At 42.7% G+C, this 21243-nt stretch overlaps 1 protein-coding gene across 1 annotated transcript in view; it reads left to right on the top strand.

The window, feature by feature from the left end:
- The window catches only part of nos1apa (nitric oxide synthase 1 (neuronal) adaptor protein a), a 129021-nt gene extending 115630 nt beyond the window's left edge, over positions 1 to 13391 (top strand). The window contains exons 11-13 of the mRNA XM_061077747.1: positions 11181 to 11377; positions 11664 to 11788; positions 12387 to 13391. Of these exons, the coding sequence (XP_060933730.1) occupies positions 11181 to 11377; positions 11664 to 11788; positions 12387 to 13026 (962 nt within the window). The 3' untranslated portion in view covers positions 13027 to 13391. The remainder of the gene's footprint in view (positions 1 to 11180; positions 11378 to 11663; positions 11789 to 12386) is intronic.
- Positions 13392 to 21243: the final 7852 nt, after the last annotated feature.

Genomic DNA, 21243 nt, shown 5'->3' with positions numbered 1-21243 from the left:
TCTCGTGACCTAAACCTTCAGATGTGATCAGTCCGAGAGAAAGTCGCGGCCATTCGTCTTGAGTTGTCATCTCGCCCGAAGCAGCGAGAACACACGGCAGGAGAAATGGATCAAACGTCCCAGAGATGTCGAGAAGAGAGAGATATTACTTTTTAAAATGTTTGCTCTACCTGTCGAAAAAAGAAGATTTAAACCTCATCCAGTGCTCGTGTCTCAGATCACGACTGTTTCCACAGTTTATTATTCTCCGACTGACCTGAACTGTTGAGTTTAGTTTGATCTTCAACCTTTCTCTCCGTCTCGCTCTGTGGTTTCCTCCCCCCCCCGTCACTATCGATGAGTTGCCCGGTGACGTCTGAGGGCCACGTCCCAACAAGCTGAGCGCTATTTGACTCGATTATCAATTTCCCGTCACAGGCTCATATAGTTTCAAAAGTGAGGTTAATGACTGAGACTGGGAGCGGGGGGGCAGCGCGGATCGATACCAGTATTTACAGGTTCAGGCTGTAGGACACAGTTAGACCTGGATCAGACTTTAACAATCTTTATGTTCTCTGAAACTCTGAAGGATTTCTGCTGTTTGGCTTTGACGTGAACTGTTGAGTCTTTGAGGAGAAGAACCGGAGACATTTAGCAGAATTTGGACGTTTTTTACCAATATCCCAGGGAATCATTTATGGATCTTAAATGAAATCCTTTGGTTTTCCAGCAGGATTATAGACTGGATATGTTGGCGTGACAGGCCGTTAGCTTTGCTCTTTGCAAACTGTTGGTGGACTCGTTACAAGGTCGTCAACGCTCTTCCTGATGTTCTCATTTTAAGTCATTTGAATACTTTGGCCTCTTTAGTTTAAAGTAGAACTGTATTATACATCGGAGGTGAGCTAAGGTTAAATGTCAGTAACGCTGATCACAAATCCTCTCAGTCAGGCACAAGTTTATATTTCATTCCAGCGATTGGAAACAATACAGTTAAAATAAAATTGCTTTCCCGGCTGGACGAGGCTGTCAAACCTGAATATATTAAGTGTGTGTCCGTTACCTTTTGTTATGGTCAGGGTCTTTGTGGTGGCATCACACACACACACACACACACACACACACACACACACACACACACACACACAAAGAGTCGGCTGAGGTTGTTTTGTTAATGCGAGGTTCTCCCGACAGAGACGTGTGCAGCTAACAGGTCACGCACAAACAAACACTCACCACGAAGCATCACGGCGCTGAAGTTTAACGACCACATCCGCACCAGAAGGGCAGAGGGAATAAAGGACTTTAAAAGCTGAGCAATTAATCCTCCTGACCTCCACGTTAACGAGCAGAGCCGGGCAGGTCTCCACCGGGGTTCACCCCAACAGGATTACTAACTTATCTGCTCTCAACACCGGAGATTATTGTGTCTGGTTTGTGTCCGTGTGAATCTTTAAAGCAGTTTGATGGCATCGCCTCGGACTCTCAGGCAGGTGGTTCTTCTTTTCTGCTGTTTTATAAACTAATAGATGGTTTGAAATAACCAACAAAAGATTCTATAATAGAATCTGGAAGGGAACTCATATCGCCTAACAGTCCCTTAAATACAATCAAACTGCACCAAACTCCACATACTCATAAATATCAGTCCTCTAAATATGCCAGATTTCTTTTTCAGTAATATCAATGAATTATTTTCTGAAAAATCAACAAAGATGGTAAAAATGTCCCATCACTCCCAAAAAATCTGTATCATCCCTGATCTAAAACTTAATGTCCCTGTCTCATATCTCATCCTTCATTAAGTTTTGTGCTAATCTGTGCGTAAGTTTTGCGTCATTGTTCTAACTAAAGCCTAAAAAAAAACATATCAGCTGCTAATAACTGTTTTATTCGGCCGCGGTTCCCATCAGCACCGAAGCTGAAACGTGAACCTTGTGTTTGTGACATTGAACATGATGGAAAGGATAAATCCTCGACTGGCAATGGGAGTCAAACATCTTTTTTAGCAGGTTCTGGTTTAAAAAAAACCTGCTTAAACCATCTAATTGTGCAAAGCCTTGTTCATGTCCTGAGCAGGTTTCTGCTGTGCAGCCACATCTGGATCTGACCTTCTGCTCTGAAGTTGCCGAGCAGCAGCTTGGTCCATAATCTGGAACATGTGGCGCTCCTGGTGTAAAAAGGGGCTAAAAGAGAACAAGCCTCAGACACATCTGCCTGCCTGGTTCTTCCCCATCGTTTCATTCTGTAGCTTCCTTTGAGTTTCTTCACATTCTGACGAACAGAAGAAAGCTGACAGATGTAACACGCTCGCTCGCTGAACTCAAACCAGAGGTGAGAGTCGGCATCGGCCTCAAAGAGAAGAGGAGGAGAGGAGGAACTGAAGGGAAGAGATAAGAGACGCGCTGTGATTGATTTGTAGCTTTTGTTCACTCAGATTTAAACCTATGTAGTGTTTGATGTGTCGTATGAGAACTTGAAATGAGACACGTCGAGCACCCGCCCATCCTCTGCGTTGTCTCGTTAGGAACAAACGCAGTTTGTCGAATAGAGTTTGACTCACTTGTAAAAGCTTCTGTTTTACTTCCCCTCTGCTGAGCACACACATGCGTCTATATTTGTTTTGGAGAAACTTTATCACAGACGTTTTCTGCTCGTATCTGGCTTCATGGTTTTGAGCTCTAAGAGGCCACGAGACGTAATGAGGATGTTGATGAAGAACAGCCGGACTCCTGAAGAGGTGTTTGAGGAGCTCCAGTGTTTTCTGTGGGGAGGAGGAGAGTCTGATATGATATTTAGTCCTTCTCCTTGTTTATAACACACGATCACTCCTGGGTTTGCATCTCAAATAGGCTCAGGAGGTAGAGAAGGTCGGTGGTTCGATCCCCGGATCCTCTGGTCCATGGGCAATATGCTGAATCCCAAAGAAACCTCTTCCTCTCTAGCTGCTTGTGGCTCTGACTGGTTCCTGCTCCTCTTCCTCTCTAGCTGCTCGTGTCTCTGACTGGTTCCTGCTCCTCTTCCTCTCTAGCTGCTCGTGTCTCTGACTGGTTCATGCTCCTCTTCCTCTCTAGCTGCTCTTGTCGTTGACTGGTTCCTGCTCCTCTTCCTCTCTAGCTGCTCGTGTCTCTGACTGGTTCCTGCTCCTCTTCCTCAGTAGCTGCTCGTGTCTCTGACTGGTTCACGCTCCTCTTCCTCAGTAGATGCTCGTGTCTTTGACTGGTTCCTGCTCCTCTTCCTCAGTAGCTGCTTGTGTCTCTGACTGGTTCCTGCTCCTCTTCCTCTCTAGCTGCTTGTGTCTCTGACTGGTTCCTGCTCCTCTTCCTCTCTAGCTGACGCTCTCACTCCAGTGATTCATCGGGGTCAGACAGACGGTGATGTGGCAACTGTCTGAATGAATAATTGATCTGAAGTCTTTGATACAGAGGAGAGTGAAGAGACCCAAACATGTCTGAGTACAACCTGCAGCCCCGGCGTCTGCTCTGCTTTCAGCCTCACAAGTTTCTGCCCAGTTGTGATTTGGTTTTCTATTTGCAGCCTTTGCTTCGTCTGGTTTGCAGAGTAGTTTCCCAGAATGTGCATGAACACATGGCAGTAAAGGCACCGCGGCCGAGCTTTGTTGAACATGTGGAGACGTTAAACATGGTTTTACCGTAACACCGTCACTGAGATGAAGGGAGAACGTTCCCCCAGCTGAGAAGCATCCTGCTCCCTGTGATCAGAAACATGTGCTGTGTGGTTTTCAGCACAAAGAAGAGAGCAAATAAAATCCTTTACATTAGTACCCAGAAGAGATTGTCGAGCTTCTCCTTGACCTTTTTATTCGTCCTGACGTTGGCTCTTGTTAATTATTCCTTTACGACTCTTTGTGGCACTTTCAACACAAAATACTGCACAAAGACATTCTGAAGAAACCAAAATGATTTGTTACCCTGCAGTTCCTCAGTGTTTTTGTGTGTGTATGTGTGTGTGTGTGTGCTGCAGTAATCACTCTTCTATCGAGCAGTCGGAGCAGGTCGCTTCATCTCGAGCTTCCACCTTATTTACCGAAATGTAATCAGCTTTGTAGTCGGTGGAGATTATGTGGAATTATTCATTGCCGGGTTTGGAGAGAGGAGCTTGTGGGCTCGTGATGAAGAGTTGTAGCTCGTGATGAAGAGTTGTAGCTCGTGATGAAGAGTTGTAGCTCGTGATGAAGAGTTGTAGCTCTTGATGAAGAGTTGTAGCTCTTGATGAAGAGTTGTAGCTCGTGATGAAGAGTTGTAGCTCGTGATGAGGAGTTGTAGCTCGTGATGAAGAGTTTTAGCTCGTGATGAAGAGTTGTAGCTCGTGATGAAGAGTTGTAGCTCGTGATGAAGAGTTGTAGCTCGTGATGAAGAGTTTTATCTCGTGATGAAGAGTTGTAGCTCGTGATGAGGAGTTGTAGCTCGTGATGAAGAGTTGTAGCTCGTGATGAAGAGTTTTATCTCGTGATGAAGAGTTGTAGCTCGTGATGAAGAGTTTTATCTCGTGATGAAGAGTTGTAGCTCGTGATGAGGAGTTGTAGCTCGTGATGAAGAGTTGTAGCTCGTGATGAAGAAATTTAGCTCGTGATGAAGAGTTGTAGCTCTTGATGAAGAGTTGTAGCTCGTGATGAAGAGTTGTAGCTCGTGATGAAGAGTTGTAGCTCTTGATGAAGAGTTGTAGCTCGTGATGAAGACTTGTAGCTCGTGATGAAGAGTTGTAGCTCTTGATGAAGAGTTGTAGCTCGTGATGAAGAGTTGTAGCTCGTGATGAAGAGTTTTAGCTCGTGATGAAGAGTTGTAGCTCGTGATGAGGAGTTGTAGCTCGTGATGAAGAGTTGTAGCTCGTGATGAAGAGTTGTAGCTCGTGATGAAGAGTTGTAGCTCGTGACGAAGAGTTGTAGCTCGTGATGAAGAGTTGTAGCTCGTGATGAAGAGTTGTAGCTCGTGACGAAGAGTTGTAGCTCGTGACGAAGAGTTGTAGCTCGTGATGAAGAGTTGTAGCTCGTGATGAAGACTTGTAGCTCGTGATGAAGAGTTGTAGCTCGTGATGAAGAGTTGTAGCTCGTGATGAGGAGTTGTAGCTCGTGATGAAGAGTTGTAGCTCGTGATGAAGAGTTGTAGCTCGTGATGAGGAGTTGTGGCTCGTGATGAAGAGTTGTGGCTCGTGATGAAGAGTTGTAGCTCGTGATGAAGAGTTTTATCTCGTGATGAAGAGTTGTAGCTCGTGATGAAGAGTTGTAGCTCTTGATGAAGAGTTGTAGCTCGTGATGAAGAGTTGTAGCTCGTGATGAGGAGTTGTAGCTCGTGATGAAGAGTTGTAGCTCGTGATGAAGAGTTGTAGCTCGTGATGAAGAGTTGTAGCTCGTGATGAAGAGTTGTAGCTCGTGATGAAGAGTTGTAGCTCTTGATGAAGTGTTGTAGCTCGTGATGAGGAGTTGTAGCTCGTGATGAAGAGTTGTAGCTCTTGATGAAGAGTTGTAGCTCGTGATGAAGAGTTGTAGCTCGTGATGAAGAGTTGTAGCTCGTGATGAAGAGTTGTAGCTCGTGATGAAGAGTTGTAGCTCTTGATGAAGAGTTGTAGCTCGTGATGAGGAGTTGTAGCTCGTGATGAAGAGTTGTAGCTTGTGATGAAGAGTTGTAGCTCTTGATGAAGAGTTGTAGCTCGTGATGAGGAGTTGTAGCTCGTGATGAAGAGTTGTAGCTTGTGATGAAGAGTTGTAGCTCTTGATGAAGAGTTGTAGCTCGTGATGAAGAGTTGTAGCTCTGCACAAATCAGAGGCTTGTCTGGAAGTGTCATTAGTGCTGGTTTCACTTGACAGTTTTGTTGTCGTGCAGCGTAATCGCCGTCGTTGCCAATAAAACAATTCTGTAGGGAAACCAGGGACGTACTTTGTGAGGAAGTTACCACGGGTAGAAGAGGAGGAGGAAGAGGAGGAGGATGGAGGAGGAGGAGGTGAAGACAGGTCGGGTTTGTTAATGAGGCTTCTGTTTTCCTGGGAGACGGAGGGTCAGCGCAGGAGGCTCAAGTCTGTCGCTGCAAGACAGATCCTGAGTGATGTTTCTGGGGAAGGAATTTAAAGTTTGCTCTGTTTACATTCTGTTTACATTCAGTCGGGACCTGTTAGAGAAGAGGAGGAAGGTCAGCTCGGACGAAGGAGGACGAGAAGTCGGCTTCGGTGATGAAGCGTCAGTCGTCTGCAGGGTTCAGAGTTTACTGATCTGCTGTCAGCTCCTTCTGAAAGAAACTAATGAGAATAATACATCAAATTAAAACTCTGTAACTGCAAAGAATTCGATTGAATTTAAAGTTTTATCAAGTTTACTTCGTAGGATTGTTACGTTTTCTTTAAATTTGCGTTTCAGTGATTTATTCTTGGAGGAAATAAACTATAATGGAGGAATAGTTTCAAATTGAAAAAACTAAAGTTACTCTGTATGTTTTTAAACCAAGCTTAGTTTAAATCAAACTAAGTGTAGTTAAGTTGTATTATCACTTTATTTCAAAACTTGAATCATTGAAAACTCATTTACACCCAAAAACATTTCATTTTATTTTACAGCAGAGAATAATCCGCTGTGTTCACTGGAGTTTCATCCGGCTTCATGTTGTTCTCTGCAGCCGTCACCTGAACACACACACTAAACTATAATCACACTGTAGGATCAACTCCTCCTCTCAGGGCAGATTTTGTAATTTGGTTCATGTTGCAGAGGATTGCATTATCATTTCAGTTGATTCACCGTGGGCCGCTCGCCCGCTGCCCACGGTGTGAGTGGGAGAGAGAGAGAGAGAGAAAGAGGAGATCTGCTTAAGTTGCGTTGATGGTTTTTTATTTCAACCCCAATAAACGTCTCTTTTCACGGCTGCGTCTCTCGTCTCGCTGCTCGGGAAGTGACTGATGACATGTGGCGAGCTTATTGAAATTTAACCACGAGTCACCGGCAGGTCTGGAGGGGGGGGGGGGGCGCGGCCGTGACATGATTTATTAAACACTGAGAAGAGCCTCTGCAATTCAGCTGCTGTTTGACTAACGCTGCGGAGCTCCTGAAGAAAGAAAGAAAGAAAGAAAGAAAGAAAGAAAGAAAGAAAGAAAGAAAGAAAGAAAGAAAGAAAGAAAGAAAGAAAGAAAGAAATCCTCAATTCAGTTTTAATGAACAATAATTATTACAGATCCTTCAGGCTTGTTTGTAATTAACACACAACACACACAACACACACACACACACACACACATTAATCAGCCAGTGGTACAGTCGTCATTAAACACACAAACCTGCTGCAGGAGTTCTTCAGTTAAACTATCTCCAGCTTTTACATCCACTCCCATTAGAGCTTCAGGTTTTCAGCCTGTGGGTCTGACGGGTGCACGGGAATCAAACCCCCGGTGTGAGGTGGGGCGGGGGGGCAGCAGCACGCTGTGACACGCAGCCCATCGAGGCAGGTCAGGTGCTTTACTCCTGCTCAGAGTCACGACTTCTACAAATCTGAACACACACAGAATACACATGTTGTTATATAGAGTCGGTTTGATTTGCACTTTCCAACGATTCTTTCATTAGCTCCATTTGGAAAAGGAATCCATGAAGGGAACTATTGGCTCCCTCATCTGCTCGAGTGTTTGATCTACACAACGGGGAACATTTCCACAACAGTCAGATGAGGTCGAGCAGCAGAACATCAAGTGCTTTTGTTTACAGAACATCAACACCGGCTTCGGCCTTCATCACCGAAACATCTGGAATCTCCTCGTCTTTCCCAAGTTCACGTCTTCTACGTGTTTGGCACCTTTTTATAAAACCTGAGATATTTCTCTTCATTCAGTTTCATGTCCGTCACGTGTTAGAAACACGACGAGAAGAGATGATCCTCTAATTCAACATGTACAGATTAAGGGACCTTTGACATTATGGAAAAGGAAAGTTCTTAGAGTATCTTGTAATGTGAGGAAAGTTAAAATAATCCTGGAAAGCACTAGCCAAGTTATAGTAGATGTATATTTTCTTACTAAACATTGGTATTTGGTATTTATTCTTCCTTCAGCGTCACCTCAGGTTTTATTTGTGGACTCCTCACTGGATCCCAGTGTGTCCAGGACAAACTGACCTCCAGTCCCAGTGGGTGCACTGGCATTTACACAACACAGGACTTTATTACACCGACTTTTACAAAACCCCAGAATCTGCATTTGTTCAGAACTGAGAGAGGAAAAGACCTGGTGGTAAAGAGTGATGATAAATCACATCTGTGTGTAAATGAAGCCGACTGGACTCGTCTCCAAGCTGCAGGTTTCACCTTCTCTGAAGCAGGTGAAGGGAAAAACCTGTAAAACTTTCAATATATTGAAATGTCCGACCACTTGGGAAGAATGTGTGTGTTGGGATTAGGGTTGCAAAGGGGTGGAAAGTTTCCGGTAAATTTCCGGAAACTTTCCGGAAACTTTCCATGGGAACTTTAGCTCGGGAATTTTGGGAATTTTGAAAAAAAAAAAAAAAAAACGCAAATTAAACGCTGAGCAATAAAAACATCATTCAAAACACTATTTTAAAGATGTATGGAATGTTGAGTTTCAACCCTCCACTGTGCATTCTTCCATCACATGCACAGATAACTCCCAGCATGCTTCACTCTACAGCAGGGCTATTGAGGCCTGCTGTAGAGTGCAGGACTAGTCAGGTAAGTTTCAATGATATTACTGGGAAAATATATTAGCATGCTGATTGAGGATTGTTCATCTGTTCATCTAGCCTATTTCCATTCATTTATCCATCAATTGTTAAATATGTTTACAGACTAATCCAATTGTTTGGCTAACTATTTATGTCTCTGGCATTGCATTAGTGTTTTTTTACAAACTTTTTTCTCATGTTATTCTACAGAACAATGCCACGTGCACTCTCTCATGTGTGGAGACATTTCACCCCATCCAATGTAGAAGGAAAGGCTGTGTACATTTGCAAATACTGTGCAAAGACCTATGTTAAGAATGACACAACGATGCAGAAGCATATAGTCAAGTGCCCAAAGTTTCCTCAGGGCTCAAATCAGCCTATGACAAAACAAAATGTTTATATTTATGTCTGTATATGACAAGGTAAATACAGTTAGTATAAATTACCCACAAAATTTCCAGTTTATTCCCGCTAATTCCTGTATGCTCCCATTTATTCACGTATATTCCCGTTAATTCCCATGGAAAGTTTCCCACTTTGAATATTCCCGGAATTTTGCAACCCTAGTTGGGATCAATGAGGAGGTTTTGATCGTCTGTGTGATGCGACTCCATCGATCCTGAGATCCCTGGATGACCTTGATGTTCACTCGTTACACGTGTTTGACCTTGGTGGAGCGTTACAGGCCTGAAGCATGCAAATGAAGTGTGAGTGTCTTTAATCACAGTTGTGACTGGTCGAGGGTTTATCGACTGCTATACAAACAAAAGCTGATTTTACCTTTAACATTAGAGGTCACCATTACTCAGGATTTGTTTAAATTAGATTCAATATGAGCAAAGTTATGAGTTATAATAGAAAGTCTAAGGAAAGGAAAATGCAGTGAGGATTGTGTTTCACGTTCAGATGCTGCAGCAGCACGACCAGGACTCATCCTGCACTGCGCACACTTCCATTATGATTATCTATTACACAACATAATCTCATATGCACTCAAACCTAGAGCAATGTGGCTCCAGTACCTGCAGCTGCACACACACACACACACACACACACACACACACACACACACACACACACACACTGATGTCTCTTCTGTAATTACATTTATTCTGAATCTAGATGTGGTTTCACTTGTCTGCTGCAGTAATTGATCTGAGGTTTGATGACTGTTACGAGCTTGTTGCTGTTTCCTCGTGTCTCCTCTTGATAAAGTATTTTTGTATATATATAGATTTGGAATGACAGCTTCCCAAACCTTCTTGATCGCCCCCTGTAGTATAGATCATAAATCCTGCCTCCTCCATGTCAGCAGATGGGACACGGACCAAATTACTGCTTAAAAACACATTTACTCCCACAAACATCTGCCTCTCGTCTGCAACGGGAATAGAAACAATCTTCATTCACTCCTGAGTCAAAACACTTTGCAGGAGACACAGGTTTTTATCGACTTCGGCTCCGATCGTCCCTCATGGAAAAAAATTTAACACAAACAACGTGCAGCAGCGATTATTTCTTTGCATTCATGCAAGACGGCTCAATAGTTGAGATGTCGGCTTCAGTTTTGTACAGGAAATGGATTCAGGTCTTTATTTACGATCTATGATCAGTGAAATACTTGTGTGTGTTTCTCTGGGCTCCTGATTCCAAAAGGTTCAGGCTCTTACACATGAACTCACGTTACAAACGGATCAATAATCTGCTTCTTTGTACGTAAAATGATCTGAAATGTGATTCCTCTATGTCTCATTAAATGCCTTCCGAGAAACCTTTCTCCCCAAGAGGTAAGAACGTCCGTCTCACGTGGACTGACGAGTTCTGTTCTGCCGTCTCCGAACTTTGTGTCTTCATCCGTCTCTGCTTCATGTTCTTGTTGTGATTCGTGTGCATGCGTCACTGCAGTTGCGTTGTGTATCACCGTGAGATGTACAGTGTTGCCTCCTCTGCCATCTGGACCCTGCATGTTGTGTGTCCTCTGGTGAAATCCCTTTTGTCTCTGATGCAACACGAGTGGGTTTGGTGCAAAGCTGCAGGACTCGAGCCGAGGTGCCACAGTTCATTCATGCATGAATTCAAAACAGCAGCAACGCTATCGTTGGTCACTTAAAGGATTTCTCCCCCCCCCCCCCCAAAACACTTGCAGAAACTCTCCCCCCCCCCTTTAAGCTGTAGAGTTGGGGTGAAGAGTTTTCTGTGTGTGGAGGTTGACAGCAGACGTCAGGATTCACAGCTGCTGCGTTGGATTCAGATTGAAACATTAAGTGACAACGAGGAGAAGAAATCCCTTCGGTTGCTGCACCTCCCAGATGTTCAAACACATGTTGAGATGAAGTGATTCCTGCAGAGTTTCAGAGATTTAACAAATGACAAAACAGAGAAACTGTGGAACGAGCTGCAGATTCCAGAGCAAACATCACATTCATCTCGCCCGATCCTTGAAGCTCCTGCAGCTTTGCCACCACAGATCACTCGTGTTAAATCCTGCTGTGTAGTTAACACGTGTTCTCTTCTTCTCTCCTCCAGTTGATCAGAGCATGTTTGAGAACTCCACCGCACAGCAGCAGAGTCCTCAGATCTCCAGGCCCGGCCAGCCCTCGGCCCGACGCACCCCAGGATCCTCCAACCCCAACCTGGGCTCCAGCAGCGCCGAGTCCCCGGCCTCCGGAGGCCAGCAGAGGCTGAAGAACGCCATCAACCTGGGGAAGGCTGTCGGGGCAAAGGTCAGTTCGACACGCACAGAAACAGAAGATCCTAACCTGCTTGGATTCTTAAATCTTTAATAGAAACCTCCTCTTTTTAAAACAGAACTGGATTCAAGTGTCAGGATGTTAATGCGAAGTTAGATGAGCCGATGAATGCTTTCTCTATTCACTGCACTCGTTCCTGTTCTGGTGAATGTTTGTGGGTTGTGTTCACTCGCGTTTGCTTGTGCGACAACTGCAGGTAAAGCTTCACATGTCCTCATTCCTTTCCTCCTTCCTTCTTTCCTTCCTTCCTTCCTTCCAGGTGAATGACTTGTTGAGGAGGAAGGAGTCCAGCCACCTCGGGGATATCGGGGTAACTGAGGTCAACAAAAACGCTGGTGCTGTGTGGGGCTGCATGGACCAACTCAACACAACTACTGCTAACAGGTGGGTGTGTGTGTGTGTGTGTGTGTGTGTGTGTGTGTTTGTGAGTGTGTGTATGTGTACATAGACAAACTCAGTTGAACAACATCCTCTCGAAACTTAATCTTAATCTTAAATTTTAACTATAATCCTGAATCCAACTTTATCATTTATTCTCTTTTAATCGTCTCTTTTTTGTCCATTTCTGCATTTCTGCATTTTCAAAAGATTTGGTGACTTCTGAGGTTCCATTTCTCAATTTAATGATGAAAGCAGTGAAGTACATTATCTCATCGTGGGCACAAATATTAAATGACCTTTGTGGGAAGAAGTGTCAGGTGTAAAGAAGTAAAAAATTAAACATTGGCTCAGAAAAGCTGAATAATTGAATGTTTTTTCCTGTCACTTGGTTTTAAATCAGTGATGACACATCAGAGGAGCTGGAACTGAATCACTGAACTTTTCCATTTCTTAAACCGTGAGAATAGAAATTAATTTAAATTTGTTTGAATTACTTGGTTAAATAATCCGACTCGTACCTTTCAGGTTGTTTTTCTGTATCTGTGGATTCTGCCTCATTCGTTTTTTAAGTCTTTGCCTCCTCTCCTCTTTCCTCTTCCAGTCACGTTTCCTCCTCCTTCGACTCCTTCCCTCGCCTGGACCCGCCGCCGCCGTCGGGGAAGAAGCGCCTCCCTCGAGCGCTGAAGACCACCCAGGACATGATGATCTCCTCTGACCCCGTGGTTTCCTCTCCAGACGCTGGAGACTCCTCCTCATTCCTCTCGTCCCCCGGTAAGACGCCGCTCCTCGCCCGGGAGGAGGAGGCGGGGCTCGGCGAGGGCGAGCAGCCGGGCGAGAGGGAGGGAGTCGGGTCGACGGGGGTCTCCTCGCCTCCGGCTGCTGCAGAGGAGAAAGTGCTGACTCGTTCAGACTCGACCGGGAGCAGCAGCAAGGTGGAAGGAGTGACGGGTGGAGGAGGAGAGGAAGAAGAAGAAGAAGGCCGGAGAGCTGACGGAGAGGTGGAGGAACGCCGGCCTCAGCTGCAGCTCTCTGTCCCGGACCTCATCCACAAAGACCCCCCCCACTGCGACGTCTGGCAGAAGGCGTCGGGCCCGGACGTCCGGCTCGCCTCCACCCCCCGCTCGGGGAAGACCGCCTGCCGCATCAGCCTGGGCGAGGAGGCCCTGCTGGGGAACGGCGCCCCCTGTGGGAGAGGCGCTGAAGACGCGGAGCCGCATCCGGACCTGCTGTCGTTCGAGTGACGAGATCAGACAAGTTCCCAGTGTGAATTCAAACAGACTGGATCTAATACTCACGACCACTCTTCACATATATCAGGCTCTGCTTTGGGAAAAGGGAACTCGCTCTTACAGGATCCAGGACAACGGGTCTGATCTGATGCTTTTCAACCTTTGAGCAACTTTTTATACGAGCGGATGAGTTCTGAGATGAGTTCTCGTGGTGATAAAACCTGAGTCTGTAGACGTCAGGTCAGAGAAACACTACGAGCGTCTTTTTAACGAATGAAAACAAGGCTGACGAGGGATAACAAGACAAAAACTAAAGTTTAACTTTATTAGTTTTCAGTATTTTCTCAGTTTTGAGAATAAAATCGTAATATTAGGAGAATCAATGATGAAAAAATGAAAAGCTTCATATATCATATATATATATTGAAAATGAACTGAAAACAGTTTTTTATATATTTTTTTTATATCGATGCATTGTAAATCAATTTTTTTATCCATTTAAAGGGACATTTCATTACGTGTTAGTCATAAATTCATTTATAAACGGAAGCTGCTATGGAACCAGTTAGAAAGTGCAACTGGTGAGATGAGACCAGACTCTGGAGGAGAAGAAGAAGAAGTAGATGTAGAAGAAGGAGAAGAAGGAGAAGGAGATGAGTGGGAGGAGCTGAACGATGGTGGATGTGTTGGAGGAGGTGAAGGTTCGGGGGGGAGAACTTCTGTTTCTGTCCAGTCAGTTCAAAGTGTTTCTGTCTGAGTGACATCAGGTCTGAATGCCTCATTGACCTTTGACCTTTGGCTTCATATTAAATTCATGTTCCGTATTAAATCGTCTCTCTGGTCCAGTCGGAGCTGATGCAGACGTGTGACACAGAGTGAGAATTAAATAACAGCTGTAAACTAGTGTGATGGTATTTTAGTTTTCTATCCTGCTAACAAAGCTAATTACGATTGCTCACGATTATTAGAGCTTAATAAACCACAAATCTCTTCTGTGGATCAGTTTCAGCCGCAACTATAAACAAAGATGGACGACTTCCTCTCTCTGTCTAGAGATGAAGCCAAAATATCCAGAATACTGACGCGGCTCACTCTTTTTTTATAAAATCAAATAACTAAAACAAAACTTTACAGAAACCACCCTTAAGAACAAACTCTTCTCTGAACCATAAAGTGTTGGATTTTATCTTTTGACAGAAACTCAAAGAGTATTGAAGCACAAGGACATAAAGTCAGTTAATTATCTCCTTATTTTGAATAAATTTGTTTTAAACTTCAATCAGCAAAGTACAAATGAAGTTTGTCCATCCGGTGAATCCTTTTGAACTGGCTGAAGGGAAAGTGGATGTTTCTTTACCCCCCCGAACCCAACAGGATGTCAGGATGAGAGGATGAGAGGCGGCAGGTGGAGGGCGAGCCGGAGGAAAAGTTGTTTTAGAGCGAAAAGAGCGAGACAGGATAATTATCTGTCGTCAGAGAGAGAGAAGAGAGAGAAGCAGTTTATTCAAGCAGATCTTTCAGTGACGGACCAAAGCCTCAGATCATCAGCTCAGTCAGACACATGGTTTCTTTAAAGAGCTTCTCTGAGCGTGAAGAAGCAATAATTCAAACAGAAGAGTCTTTGTTCCTCTTTTTTTCATTTCACCAAAGTCAGAGCATCTAATGTTGTATTATTAGGTCACATCCTTGTTTTTGAATCTTCGACGCTGACGGGAAAACAACCTGCTCCTGAATCTCCAGTTGTTCTTCAGCAGCAGGATCCAGATGTTCCAGCACAATCAAAGTGGAAATCTGTATTTTTATATCGCTGTTATCGGAGAATCTGCTCCGTTCATGAGTGGATGTCTGGATTCAAGTTGACTTTAGAGACACGGATCATGATCCCGGATCTGAAAGTGACCAGTGGCCTCCTGGAAATGACCAGTGGGATTTCCTGACCTCTGGAAAAACCACAGCACAGAGACAGAGAGACGTTCCCAGTAGAGACTGGGACGGACACGGCTGCAGCTGCAGATCAGGTCCGAGCCGGAGGAATGAGAGGAATGTGGAGCCGGACTCCGGGAGAAAAGAAGCTTTGTCTCTCTCACTGCAAGTGTCTGAAAGATCCCCTTTTATTACAGAGCTGTAAATAACCTGAAGAAGAACTGGGACATCAGTCATTTCGTTTCCCAATTTGTCTTTTCTCATAATTTCACTTTAAAATGAAAACGAATGTGCTAATGAAACCAAAATTAGAGATTTGGATTTTTATTCCAATTCTCCTGAGAAATCACAAACTTCAACACTGGAAAGGAAACCATAACTTCAGTCACAAGATCTTTTTGATATTTATGATGCTACAAATGTTTAACAACCTAATAACCACTGACCTGGAAAACATATTTGAGTGTTTCTCCATAAACATTCACTTCAAACTGTGAGTTTATATATTCTATAAATCAAATGTGTCATTTATTAAGAGTTTAAGGCTCAAAAGCTGGAGTCGGAGCCGACGTGCTTCCTGTGATTGACAGTCCTGCAGCGTTGTGTTGAATCCTGATTGACACTTAAAAGAAAACGACAAACTTTTTACATGTCAGCTCATTTTAAACCTGTGAGAAAACTCAAGAGACACAATCACACAAATAAACGCGAGAAACGACCGAAGGCGACAGAACTTCGAGAAGCTGATTTAGAGAAAAAGTGTTTTGTGACCTTTTGTGTTGAACTTTGATTTTTATAAAGTTATTGTTGACATCTCTGAGGTTGTGTTGAGTCCAGTCAGCTTTAACCTGACTGAACAAAACCAAACACAGACGCACAATCTTTTGCTTCACAAAAAAAAAAACTACACCAGATTTCTTTTCTCTTTTCCAATGAAGGAATCAAGCGTTTGTACATTTTATAGAAATATATCGTCGTTCTTTTTTTTACGTCAACCTTTGAATATGCAAATTGTTTTCTCGCTCTAACAAATGAAGGAAAGTGATTTATTTTGATATTTTAATATTCAGACTTAGAATCTAGTTGTTGTAAAAGTGTAGAATCTCAGAATCTGATCAAGTTTAGCTTTGTTTTGTTTTTGTCTTTGTCAAAGTCGACGTGATGTCGGTAATTTACCAGGAACGAAGGAAGCTGCACAAACGGAAAAGAAACAAACCTGGGATTTTTCTTTTTTATTATCAATTTTCTATCTTTTCACTGCTGCAAATTAAGTGAATTATCTGATTTTTTTACATGTATTGAAAATATGCTTCAGAAATCAAAAATGAATCGCTGATTTTGACTTTTATTTTCTTTAATGTATCTGTTTGTTTTTTGTAAAGTGGGGGATGGAATCACTTCTGTAATCCTTAAAAAACAAAAACTGGAAATAGATCTTTTAGTCGTGAGCTTCTGGATTTGTCTCGTGTGTTGATGTGTCTTTTTGTTTTTGTCTCTCTGGGGGGGGGGGGGAAGCCCCTCTTGGTCATATCCTGTGTTTTATGTCTCCATCTCAGCAAATTTCCTGTTTCGATGGAGCTGATGTCAGTTGTTCTTTCCTGTAAACCGGTGTCAGTCTCCAGCACAGACGGGTCCTTGTCTGTCCGGCCTCTGATGGATCGTCTGTTTACCAGAGTTCTTCTCTCATGTGTAATTCACGATGTGTTTGTCCTAATTCTGGGGGAAGTCCTGGTCGTCCTCTCGGCGTCTCCGTGTGTCCACCGGCCCGGAGAGTGGACGAGCTGCAGGAAGAATCAGAGGATCGGAGACGGACGAAGACACCAGACAGATTTGAAGGGACCTCCTCTATCGGGGGTGTAAACAGCCGGTCGGCTCAGACTCACAGGTCCTGTCGCTGCTCAATAATTCAGACGTGATGCATTTATTCATCCTCCACAGAGGAATCCAGGCCGTCGTGCGTTATGAATCGTGCTGGACGCTGATTCAGCTCCAACGCAAACAAACAAATGGCTTCAGTGAATCTTCTCATCAAGTTTTCTGCAGAATTAGAAACATCGTTAGAGTCGTTTGAAAGTTTTTAACAAGCAGCAAAGGAGACAAACAGGATCCTACGTTTCCCATAATGCAACTGGGCTTCAAAACCAAATGTTTTCAAAGTATATGAATGTGTAGATAAAGATGGACGACATCACAGCTCCTACAAGTGAAGCCAAATCATCTGGATGGCCCCCTGGTGGCCGGCTGCAGTATAGGTCATAAACCCCTTGTTCAGTACTGAAATTATAAAGTCTTGATGTTGAGACTGACTCTGGATTGGTGAGCGTTGGCGGGACCTCGCTACCATGGCAACGTCCCCCGGCTGCCACAGACGTCCAGGATGTTTTGGCTTCGTCTCTGGACAGTGAGAGACGCTGGAGACTCGTCGTCCGTCTTTATTTACAGTTCCACAGACGCTGGTTTCAACCCAGAGGTCAGAGCAGCAGATGTTTTCCTCTGGAGTTGGACTGGTGCATGTTGTTCACGTCCCAGTGTTTCTCTCTGGGAGGGAAGTTAGCACACGATAACACAGCTGCTGAAAAGGAGCTTTTCAATAAGTCGTCTCCAGTACGGCGTCAAAATATAAAACAAGATCTTCTTTGTGACCCCATGAGTGCCACGATCTAATATCTATATAATGTACATTTAAGATTTGATTGTGTTGTTTATAACAATAATATAAAGGACAAAGTTCTGCACAACAGAAAAACAAATGGTTTAAAGTAAAGTTTGCATTAGTTTAAATAAATTTCTCTGGTGATGTGAAGTCAGCTGAACCTCAGACGGTCGTGATGCTGGTTTTATGAAACGTTGGTGACTGACGGGTTCGGACTCTGAAGCTTCTTCTTCTCCTCACGTCTGACGTCTCACTTTCTTCTTTCTGTCAAACCTGTTTCTCAAACCTCATCGTGTCTCGAAGGAAACATTCAACTGGCTCCTCAAGGTGTGTGTCACTGTTATTGTTCAGTAATTCACATGCTGCAGATTAATGCACTATTAGGGGGGGGTAAAGCCAGAAGTGGTGATTTGGACTCCACACACACACACACACTGGCATGGTTTGTGTTCCTCTCTCAGGAGCATTAGTCACTGCCAGCTGGAGGGATGCAGCTCTAATCAGGTTTATCGATCTGCATGGGGGAAAGATTACGACTCTGTTTGTGTGCGAGAGGCAGAGAAAGACGACCTGAGAGGAAAGTGTTGAAGCAATCGGCCTCAAATCAGCTTCATGCACACACAGAAAAACTAATAATCAAAGCTGCTGCTGCTGACAACAGTAACACAACACGTTGTGCAGAGATGGATGGAGGCACTGAGGGAGAAAGATCCTCCGACTAAATCTCACCCATGGCTGCTGCATCCAGAAAGATACAAGAATGATTCAGCTTAGTTGCATCTGTCATAATTCTGTGGAACTGGGTCAATCAACCAATCAATCAATTATCTTCTGTCCTTAACTCTCAACAAGACTTAAACTACAACAAAATAACTATTATTCCATTGTATATTAATATTTTGTCCTCTTATATTAATATGCATACAATATAGAATGATATTATACATACATACAATATAGAATGATTCAGCTTAGTTGCATCTGTCATAATTCTGTGGAACTGGGTCAATCAACCAATTACGGTATGTCCTTAACTCTCAACAAGACTTAAACTACAACAAAATAACTATTATTCCATTGTATATTCATATTCTGTCCTCTTATATTAATATCTATATCTATCTATCTATCCATCCATCCATCTCTCAGCCTCATGTGAGGATCCCTCTCTCAGGACGGACAGAAGTGCAGTAGATGCTGTTTGTGATGTATGAGAAAGAAAAAGTTACAGAATTTAAGAGATAAATTGTGTTTTTTTTGTTGTTTATGTGTTTATGTCTTGGTCTTGACTCCCTTGTGTTTCTCCTTCCTTTCCTTCATTATTCTCTTTCCTCCCCTCCGCCTGCACCCCCCTCTCTCGGGGGCCGGGGACATCTCACCCTGACTTTTGTCTTTTTGTTCACTCACAACTGGTTCGAGAGACAGAATATTCACATCATCTTTCCTTCAAAGCATCTTCTGTCTCTTCCCCTCATCCGTCTGGTGGGCTCCCTTGTGGGGGGGGGGGGTAGGCTGTCAGAGAGGGTCCTTTAAACCAGGACAGGATCATCAGGACACAGGGACAGATAATCAGACTCACAGGCTGTTGACTGTGGTAGCATCGGCCTCGGGGGCTTCACTGCAGAAACTGTTTCTCTAACAAGCCGTTAAAAGAAGATCTCAGGCTCTAAAGCTTTTATCTGTCTTCAGGGCAGAAGAGGAAAACCTGTCAGGGTGATACAACTCCTTCATTTGTTCTCAGCTTCTTATTCAGATTCCCCACCGGAGCAAAGTGAGGGATTATTTTTTTGTCACAACAGGGAAAAGCCAGAATTAGACTAAACACATTATAATTTGTCTTCTCCTCTCCATTAGGTGGGTTCCCTCAGGAGACGACTAAATATAAAACAAGCGCCTCACTAACAGATAAATAAAAAACAGTAAAGTGTTTTACAGCCTCAGTTTAATCTCTTTGTAAGAACTATTATTAAAGGTTCTGTATGAAGTGAATTACTCTCAGACTATATGTTCCTCTGAGAACATTTCACAGTAGATTCACCATCAAACTGAGTCTTGACTTTCATCTGTGCGTTAAATGAGGTGAAGAGGAAACAGAACATTCTGCTCTTTCATCCCAATGTGGTTTGATGCAGATTCAACCCCTGAATACCAGAGTCATGGCTCCATCTAGTGGACAAGAGATGCTATTAAGAAAAGAAAAAGTCACAAAAAGTGAAAATGAATTGATGATTATTTGTTTTATTATCATCAACATTTGCTGAATGGATATAATATCAATTACTGTTTCCAAAGTACACAATGATTAGACAAACGTTGACAAAAGGTCCTGAAGGTCTCAGAATAAATGAATTGATGAACTTGTTTATTTCCATGACAGAAAAACAAAGAGTTTATCTGCTGCTGAGTAAAGTGACAAGAAGAAAACACATCGACAAACAAAGTGTTAGAACATAAATATATAAACGTAGAAATACATAAATAAACAAATAAATGTAGAGATAAATAAACAGATAATAAAATAAATAAATAGATGATTCATGAAGAAATATATGTATGAATACATAAATAAATATATGTCGAAATGATTAAATAAAATGTTAATGTTAATTGAAATTAGGAGGAAAAATAAATCTAGAAATGTATAAATAAATGTTGAAATTGATAAATGCTTGTAGAAATGAATAAATGTAAAAATAAATCATTACATTAATAATAACATAAATTCATAAATGTCAAACTAAATTTATGAATGTAGAAATAACTGAATACATCAAGAATTTGAATAAATTAATTTAAGAAATATATGAATACATGTAGAGTTGAACTATGTTCAAAATGAAGAATAAACGTTTTCTATACTTTAAATTCAGACTATTTATCTCATTTTATTTTAAACTCATTAACTTTATGTTTCAGTTAATTTCATTTCGAGATATTTATATTAAAAGATAAACACAACTCTGTGATTCTGTATTTTCACCAGCAGGGGGCAGTGAAACTCAAACAGCTGTTTTCCCACACCGTCTTTTTTCACTTTCCCTTTCCGGCTCCTACTTCCTGTTTCCGGTTTTCTCCTGTTAATGTTTTGCAGACAATCTCTGACATTCGGTCATAAACTATATTAATATACGTTATAAATAAAACAATTATGATATAAAACCTGAGGACGGAGTCTGCAGCTAAACTTCAGGTCAGTAAACTTCTTTATTAGTCTTGTGTTGTTTTGGTCTCGAACTTCTGCAAATACCTTTATTTTATGATACATCCCATAATTTACATCACATCATCTTCCTGCTTAATTATAAACAATAAGAAGATGAGTTATGAAATGAAGATAAGAGAAGTTTAGATATACTGGGTCGTTTCCTGTGTTACAGCAGCAAAGTGGATTGACATGTAAACAGTGTAAATAAGATTTAATGCAGAATATATTGAAATTGCACAAACAACTTTATTACTAACTCTGTTCAGTTGTTATTATAAAATAAATAAATGTGTGTTTCCTGTTGTTTCTGTGCATCCTCAGTAGGTGGCGTGTTTCCATCCGTCCCATCCTCCCTCTGTTTGACCTGTTGGTCCTGTTGGTCCTGTTTGTCCTCTTTGTCCTCTTTGTCCGTTGGTCCTCTTTGTCCTCTTTGTCCTCTTTGTCCGTT

The sequence above is a fragment of the Limanda limanda genome, chromosome 9 (genome assembly GCF_963576545.1).
Source record: "Limanda limanda chromosome 9, fLimLim1.1, whole genome shotgun sequence".
NCBI lineage: Eukaryota > Metazoa > Chordata > Actinopteri > Pleuronectiformes > Pleuronectidae > Limanda > Limanda limanda.
The sequence above is the reverse complement of the archived record's forward strand: the minus strand, read 5'-3'. Positions and strand labels throughout refer to the sequence as shown.